An 8,938-nucleotide genomic window follows, 5' to 3' on the forward strand; every position below is an offset into this window, starting at 1 on the left:
TCTGGATCCAAAACTGGATGGAGTAACCGGCGCTTCCCAGCAGCAGGATTCCGCCGGCTGGGCCGTGCCGGCTGCTCCACGCTACCCACAGCGTCCCCCCTCCGCGGCGGCCGGGGGCCCACGCACCTCCTCGGCCTGTTTGCGCAGCGCCTTCTCGCGCTCGTACTGCGTGAGCAGCTGCTCGTTGTCCTCGCGCAGGAGCTCCAGCTCCACCTCGTGCTCCTGGTTCTCGCTCAGCACCGAGTCCAGGTTCTCCAGCACGTTCACCACCAGCGGCATGAGCTCCTTGACCACCTCCTCGTCGTAGCAGTGGATGAGGCGCTCGAACTCTCGGTAGATGGAGCCCGCCAGGCCCGACACACGCTCCGACATGACCGAGCCCGAGCAGTAGTCGTCTTGGTACACCACCACACCTCCGCCCTCGTCCATCTGGATCTCCATCATCGCGGCTATCGCCGCCGCCGCCAGCGCGGCTCGTGCCGGTGCCCGAGGCCACGGGCCGCTGTCACCTCAGTCAGCCGCCACCTTAGGATGCGCCGCCGCCGCCGCCCAGGCCGCGCCCGTCACTCCAGTCACTCCCTTACCGGAAGTCCCGCCTGTCTGCGGGGGGTGGAGCCCCGTCTCGTCCCGCCCCGCTCCGGGGCGTGCGCCCTGACGCTAAGGAAACAAGGCGGTGCGTTTCCGGCCGCGTTGCTGGTGGCGTTGGACGTGCTGGTTCAGTGGGTTGAAAAGACCTGCCTGACTGGCTAAAGTGGGAGTGGTGGTGCACGCCTTTAATCCCAGCACTTGGGAGGCGGATCGCTGTGAGTTCGAGGCCAGCCTGGTCTGCAAAGTGAGTCCAGGACAGCCAAGAGTACTGGCTGCTTCAGTTTCTCTGTCGCATGCTCTGTTTCCAGCTCTTCTGGTCGCTTAGTTCCAAGCAGTGCTTCATTTGCACAGCCTGCCAGCGTTCTAAGGTCCTTAAGTGTGGCAGTACTTTGAGGTTGGACTATAAAGCGAGTCAATCTATATGTGTTCATTGGCTGGGGACACCATGAGCCTGACTTTAAACTGTGGTGCCCCGTGATATACTGACTGTTTTCTCCTAACCTCAATTTCCCCCGTCCCCACCTCCACCTCAAAGCCTTCTGGGTCAGCTCAGATTCCAGACCTACTTTTAAAAGTTACTTGTTATTTTATGTGTATGAGTTTGGATCATGCGTATTTTGCACCATTTACATGCCTGGCGCGTCTGAATTGGGAGTTACAGTCAGTTGTGAGCAGCCATACTGATGGTTAAAACTGAAGTCCTTCTCTGTAAGATCAAATGCTCTCAACTGCTAAGCCAACGCCCAGCCACCAAATGTTATTCTTAGCACATCAACCCAATGATTCCTGAAGCTGACGTTCACAATTTCATATATAAGGTCTTACTGTGTAGCCCTGGCTGACCTGGAACTTGCTATGCCTGGCTTCTGCCATTCAGCTGGAACTAAGAGCACACACTACCATCACCTGGGGCTGTAATTCCCTCACTTTTTCAAACACAATTTACTATATAGACAAATACCTACTCTAAGAGATTGTTTTGTAGCAGAGCCCCAGACATTAGCACAACTGACCCCATGATGGAAGTGTCATTCAGGCTGTAAAACACAGCATGTAGAACAGCATCACCTGCCAAAAATGAAAACAAAGACCCAAGCCATCAATGTCCATAGTTCTGGGAGTCTCTAAATGTACTACTCTTGCTTTTTCACTTCTGTAGTTCTGCTTCCGGCTAGCTGTTCTTTAAAGTCAAGTATGTCAACACAGAACGTGGGTTTAGTGCTTAGAAGTTCACCCTGAAAAAGGCTCAGGGCTACACTGGGATCCTGAAACCCGACACTGGCCAGCTAATAAGTAAAGATTGGCTTAAACCCGTGTCTGAGCGGTCTTCTCTGGTGAACATTTCCAAGTTGCCTGGGATTTGATACTGATTTAACCTCCCGAGCCTGCAAAGATGAGACGACATATTGTCAACTGACTAGGGCTTGTGTGAGAGGGGCAGACTGCAGTAGGACTTGCAGTGAACATTATTTAATGTGTATGGGTGTTTCATCTACATGTGCCTGATGCCTGCAGGAACCAGGAGAGGGTATTGGATCTCCTGGAGCTGGAGGAGTTACTGACAGTCGTGCCACTTGGGTTCTGGAAATAGAACCCACAGAGCCATCTTTCTAGACCCACCTGAGTTAATTAAAAAAAAAAAAAAAAAAAAGATTCACTTATTATTATGTATACAGTGCTGTCTGCATGTACACATGCAGGCCAGAAGAGGGCACCAAATCACATTATAGATGGTTGTGAGCCACCATGTGGTTGCTGGGAATCGAACTCAGGGCCTCTGGAGGAGCAGTCAGGGCCCTTAACCTCTGAGCCATCTCTCCAGCACCTGAGTTAATTTAAAATCACCAAAATTAGGAATCAGGACAAATAGATTAAATAAATAATTAATTTAAAAAATTTATTAACTTTGTATACTATTTTTGTTTGGTTTTGGTTTTGGTTGTTGTTCTTTTGTTTTGTTTTTCGAGACAGGGTTTCCCTGTGTAGCCTTGGCTGTCCTGGACTCGCTCTGTAGCCCAGGCTGTAGTATGAGTGTTTTGCCTGCAATATATATATACCACGTGAGTGGTCATCGGATCTCCCAAATTAGAATCACAGATGGTTGTGAGTCACCATATGGGTGCTGAGAACAGAACCCAGGCCCTCTGCTATCATAACAAGTGCTTTTAACCACTGAGCCATCATTCCTCTGGTCCCTGGTAAACAATTTACAGTACAAGCTTGTGTTTAGGGGTTGTTTTAGTATTTTGTTTTAGGGCTGTCTCAGTAATATGGACCCTCTAAAGTCTTTGAGATAGTTTGTATATCCCTGGCTGTCCTGAACTTACATTATAGACCAGTGCCCTCTTAACTCACAAGGATCACTTGCCTCTGCCTCCCAAGCACTGGGGACTAAAGGCATGGGCCACCACACCCTCACCCTGTAAATTCTTAGTACACAAGTGGGGAGACCTCCCACCAACACAAGGACAGGCCAAATGACGTGAACATTAACTTAAAAAGAAAAAAGGGGTATTTATTTTATTTATTTTTGGTTTTCTGAGACAGGGTTTCTCTATATAGTCCTTGCTGTCCTGGAACTTGCTCTGTAGACCAGGCTGACCTCCAACTCAGAGATCCACTTGCCCCTGACTCCCAAGTGCTGGGATTAAAGGCATAAGCCACTGCCACCTGGCTTAAAAAAAATTTTTTTTTTGATGAAAATGTATTATTTACTGTGCTTTCACATAGGAATGATTCAACAACTGCCCTAATGATAACAAGTTATGTGATGTACAAATAATTAAAAAAAATATTCACTTTACATACTGGTCATAGCCCCCTCCTTCCCTCACCATTTCCCCTCTCCCTCTCCCCTACTCCCCTACTACTAAGCACATCCTCTTCCCTTGACCCCGACCCCTTGGTGGCCTGGCGAGGTAGCCCTGTCAGGGGAAAGTGATCAAAAAGCAGGCAAGAGTCTGTGTCAGAATTAGGCCCCATTCCCCTTATCAGGGGACCCATATGAGCTGTCAGTTACATCTGTGTAGGGGGCCTATGTCCAGCCCATGCATGGTCCTTGGTTGGAGCTTCAGTCTCCACAGGCTGCCCTGCGCCCTGGTTAGTTAGCTCTGTTGGTCTTCTTAGGGAGCTCTTGTCCCTTCTCAGTCTTTTTTTTTTTTTTAATTTATGTGCATTGGTGTAAGGGTGTCAGATCTTGGAGTTACAGACAGTTATGAGTTGCCATGTGGGTGCTGGGAGTTGAACCCAGGTCCTTTCGAAGAGCAGGCAGTGCTCTTAACCACTGAGCCATCTCTCCAGCCCCTCCCTCTCAGTTTTTCTATTCTGCCCCGAACTCTTCATAAGACTTCCTGCCCTCCACCAAAAGTTTGGCTGTGGGTCTCTGCATCTGTTCACATCAGCTGCTGGGTGGAGCCTCTCAGAGGACAGCTATGCAAGGCTCCAGTCTGCAAGCACAGCAGAATATCGTTAATATTGTCAGTGGTGGCTCTTTCCCACAGGGTGGGTATCAGGTTGAACCAGGCACTGGTTGGACATTTCATCAATCTTTGCTTTATTTTTGTCTCTGCGTATCTTGTAGGCAGGGTAAGTTTGGGGTCAAAGTTTTTGTGGGCGGGTTGATAGCTGCTTCATTCGTAATAGCCAGAAACTGGAAACAACCCAGATGTCCCTCAACCAAAGAATAAAGAAATTGGTACGTTTACACAATGGACTATTATTCAGCTATTAAAGACAAGGAAACAATGCAATTTGCAGGCAAATGGATGGAACTAGGAAAGATCGTCCTGAGTGAGGTAACCACACATGGTGTGTACTGACTTATAAGTGGATTTCAGCCATTATAGTACAGCGTAATCATACAATTCACAGACCCAAAGAAGTAATAAGGAGGACCCAACGGAGGATGCTTAAACCTCCCTCAGAAGTAGAAATAGAATAGACAGGGGAAGTGGATGAGGCTGAAGAGGCCACCCTCTAACTAGACATGACTCCTAGTGGAAGGAAGGGAACACCAAACTACCCATAAAACAAATTTTAAAGTTATGCATTTGTAGAAGATATGTGCACAAGTGCTGGCACCCATCCAGTGGAAACAACCACATTCCTTGAGCTGGTGTTACACATGCTTGTGAGCTACCCTTCCTGGGTGTTGCCTCCATTCCTTTGCAAAAGTATCAAGTGCTTCCTCCAGCTCCCCGGATTACATAATAGGTGCTTACTGAATTCTGTAGTTTGTCTGATCCTGGATGTTGGAAGCTCTACCAGAATACTTTGTCCTACTGAAAGGCCCCAAAATTTAAGGTGGACAGTCTCCATAGCCTCAGGGATTTGAATAATGGATCCCCAGCTGGTGATGCCATGTTTGGAGCGTTAGGGAGAGTGGCCTTGTTCAAGGAGGTGCATCTCTAGGGGCAGACTCTGAGGCTTAGCTCTACTCCCTTGCTTGCTTGCCATGATGGACATGGACTCTTATCCTCCTGGACCTGGAAGTCCAGATAAACATTTCCTTCTGTAAATTGCCTTGGTCATGTTGTTTTATCAGAGCAGTAGAAAAGTGATACATGTCAGCTGGACACCTATAATTCCAACACTCAGGGAGGCAGAGGCAGGCGGATCGATGTGAGTTCAAGGCAAACCTGGTCTACAAAACGAGTTGACAGCCAAGACTACGCAGACAAACTCTCTTGAAACAAACCAAACCACAGTGATACATGTCAGAAGTTCTACTTTAATCATGCCTCTAATGTCTGCCAAAGCCCAAACATCCCTATGTCCTTTTCATTCCTTCCTAAGTTGGGTTTCAGATAGCACTAGATAGTTATACCTAAGGCAAGAATAGTCCATCTCCCAGAATGCTAAAATTTAGGAATAAAATGCTGTGTAGGAGCTAACACAAAAAACGTATAATTGTATTATTATTTCCACCCAAGAATGAGACTTGACAATTTCACTTCCTCACTTTGGGGGGGGTGGCGGGGGTGGTTTCCAGACAGGGTTTCTCTGTGTAGCCTTAGCTGTCCTAGACTCACTTTGTAGACCAAGACGGCCTCAAACTCACAGTAATCCGCCTGCCTCTGTCTCCCAATGCTGGGATTTTAGGTGCAAACCACCACACCAGGCCACTTCCTCACTCTTAACATGCAGAGGAGCTGTCTAGCCTCTGAAGACATGCTATCTTGTAGTGCTTGCCTAGGGCTGGAGCAGTTGTATTGACAGTTCTAATAGTTCATGGAACTCACTACATTTCTAATTATGTGTAGACAAGTAAGTTGTTCCAGAGGTGGCCCATGCCTTTAATCCCAGTACTTGGGAGGAAGGGGCAGGTGGATTGCTGGGAGTTTGAGGCCAGCCTGGTCTACAAATCGAGTCCAGGACAGCCAAGGCTAACACAAGAGACCCTGTCTCAAGAAACAAAACAAAAATGTTAGACAGGGTTTCTCTGTAAAAGGTAACTTTTTTTTTTTTTTTTGGTTTTTCGAGACAGGGTTTCTGTGTAGCCTTGGCCATCCTGGACTCACTTTGTAGACCAGGCTGGCCTCGAACTTACAGCGATCCGCTTGCCTCTGCCTCCTGAGTGCTGGGATTAAAGGCGTGCGCTACCACGCCCGGCATAAAAATATCTATTTATTATTATGTATACAGTGCTCTGCCAGAAGAGGGCACCAGGTCCCATTGTAGATGGTTGTGAGGCACCATGTGGTTGCTGGCAATTGAACTCATGACCTCTGGAAAAGCAGTCAGTGCTCTTAACCGCTGAGCCATGTCTCCAGCCCTGTAAAAGGTAACTCTTAATCACCTCTTTTCAGACTCTGAAACTTATTACCAAATATGCTCACCCTTTCTGCCTCTTCCTGAATTCAGGCTGGCTGGTTCAACCTAGCTGTTGTGGCTCAAACTGTTCTCCAAAGCCTCACACTACCTTTAGCAATCTGTTCTAATCTGGCTCATTCCAGGCAGATTACATAGACCTAGGTCTTTGGATGTGATTCCTTGCTAAAGCAGCCATGTTGCTGGATTAGAATTCCTCTACTTCTCAATACAGCCCTGGCTGTCCTGGAGATTCACCTGTCTCTATTTGCCTAAGTGTTGGAAGGCATGCACCACTATTCCTGTGTGTGAAGATGTGAAATTTTTGAGACTCCAAGTAGGTAGTTACCTTGCCACAATCAATATAATTTACATGTTAGTGAGGACATGGAGTTTGCATGTTGAACATATGAAAACATGATAAATACACAGGAAAGACATGTGTTTTCTCTATAGGATTTCAATCTAACAAAGCTGAGTAGCTGGCTGCCCTAACTCTTCATTACAAGGATTATGATTGGGTCACTTCAAAGCCAAATTGGAGAAGGCTAAGTTTTCTTCTATCACTTATTCTAAACAGTACAGTTCAACTACAGAAAACTGAATAGATTATAGTATATTCCTTATTAATTCTGCTCAAATCTTTAAAAAAAATTTTTTTTGGGGGTGAAAAAGTTCAAGACAAAAATGTCTGTGTGGGCCTGGTTGTCCTGGAACTCACTTTGTAGGCCAGGCTGGCCTTGAACTCAAGAGATCTGCCTGCCTCTGCCTCCCGAGTGCTGGGACTACAGGTGTGTGCCACTGCATCCAGCTGCTTCTGCTCAAATCTTAAAAATGATTATATTGAGCATTTTTAGATCAAGACCAAGGAAAGAAGTTAACTTTACCAAAGGAAAGCCATGAAAAAGGATCAAGCCCAGCGTGGTTGTGCACACCTTTAATCCCAGCAGAGGCAGGTAGATCTCTGAGATTGAGGCCAGCCTGGTCTACAAAGTGAGTCTGGGTCAGTCAGGGCTACAAGAGAAACCCTGTCTCCAAACAAACAAGATCAGAATTCGCAGGTTGTGGTGCCCCGCCCTCAACTGAATTATGGAGGAGCGCACAGACACAAGTACACACAGGCGTGAGTATGTGGCTACTAAGTTTAATGCAACTCTTACACCCAGTTTTGCCTCATAAAAACAAAATGTTCCTATCAGAATTGCACTATCATGTAGGGACCAGTTTCTTATTCTGACATAATGCTAGAAAAATGTTGGCACCAAATGCACTTTAAAAGTTTTAAGGCTTAATGCAGGTGAAAACTGTATACCACTGTATACCACGCTTTGAGCCCAGCTTCAGCAGGAGAGATAGACAGATGGGGAGGCAAATAAGGCAGCTGTTGCTGTGGGTCACTGTCGCAGGTCTCCATATCCTCCCAGCCATCCGGGTCAGCAGGTGGAGCTTGGAGCTTTTCTCTCACTGCACTAAGGGCAGGGACAGCACAGTGATGTCTGATTCCTTCTTGACAATCCAAATCATTTTCTACTTAACACAGCAGTTACAAAAGGAGGTTTATTTCTATCATTGTACTATTTCCTTATAAGCTAAAGAAGTTAGTGTCTGGGCTAAATAAAACAAACATCATTTATGACATTTTCTTAAATGAAAGAAAAAGCTCTAAATCTCAAATGATACGCTTATAATGACTGAACCACAACCATTTGAGTTGTTACGGAATTACATACATGTAATACATGTTTCTTGGCTTCAGAATACAGGGCAGCTGAAGGGGAAAACTCTTTGGTTGACAAAGCCATGGTTAGACCCCTCAATGGACCAGGTGTAAGAAGCAGAGGCTGGCAGGTGGCTCCAGGCACTTAAGCATCTAGGTCAATATGAGTGTGATTGCAGGACTGTTGCTTTTCCAAGATGTATTGAGGACATTTCTGGCACGTGCTATGAAGCTCGCTGTAGGCACTAGAAACAAAAGTAGCACCACTCACAAGCCCCTTTCACGGATGCCTACCGGAGGGGAAACCAGGAACTAAGGCTGAAGCCCTCCCTTAAGAGATGAACAGGAGGGACATCTGGCTGACAGATGAAGACAGTTGTGACCTCACTGCCAAAACACTTAATGTCCTGGCCTATGGAGGGAGCACCATTTAGGAGCAAGGCCAAGAAGTCTGAAGCTTTCTGAAGGCGGCTTAGGGAGCGCTTTGGCTTCGCTGTACCACAGCAGCACGTTTCCACGTGTTGAATGCAGTCCGTGGGTATTTAAAGGAGGTGGATACTAAGAACACCTTTCCAGATGTTGGGAATGAAACCAACCCAGCCCAACATCCTTCAGCAGGTCTTCCAACTGCGGGAACAAAGCAAAACAGAAATAACAGGAATCCACCTAATACCTGACATGTATGAGTAGTTTAAGCCTTGCAGAGGCCAGAGACCTTATGCATAGGAAGAGCCATGGCCAGGGAGAACCCCTCCACAGGTGAGGAACTAAGGCCCAGGCATAAGGCTGAGGAGGGAAACAAAAGGAACAATCCACAAGCAAATC

At 46.9% G+C, this 8,938-nt stretch overlaps 1 protein-coding gene across 12 annotated transcripts in view; it reads right to left on the reverse strand.

Moving 5' to 3' along the window:
* Mapk8ip3 (mitogen-activated protein kinase 8 interacting protein 3) overlaps positions 1–578 on the reverse strand; it is a 41,209-nt gene extending 40,631 nt beyond the window's left edge. For 6 of the 12 annotated variants that reach the window (XM_051167975.1, XM_051167971.1, XM_051167970.1 and 3 more), the window contains exon 1: positions 127–578. In XM_051167975.1, coding sequence (XP_051023932.1) covers positions 127–444 — 318 coding nt within the window. In that variant the 5' untranslated portion in view covers positions 445–578. The remainder of the gene's footprint in view (positions 1–126) is intronic. The other 6 variants (XM_051167969.1, XM_051167968.1, XM_051167965.1 and 3 more) reach the window with 1 other exon arrangement.
* Positions 579–8,938: the final 8,360 nt, after the last annotated feature.

This window comes from Acomys russatus, chromosome 25 (assembly GCF_903995435.1).
Source record: "Acomys russatus chromosome 25, mAcoRus1.1, whole genome shotgun sequence".
Lineage (NCBI taxonomy): Eukaryota > Metazoa > Chordata > Mammalia > Rodentia > Muridae > Acomys > Acomys russatus.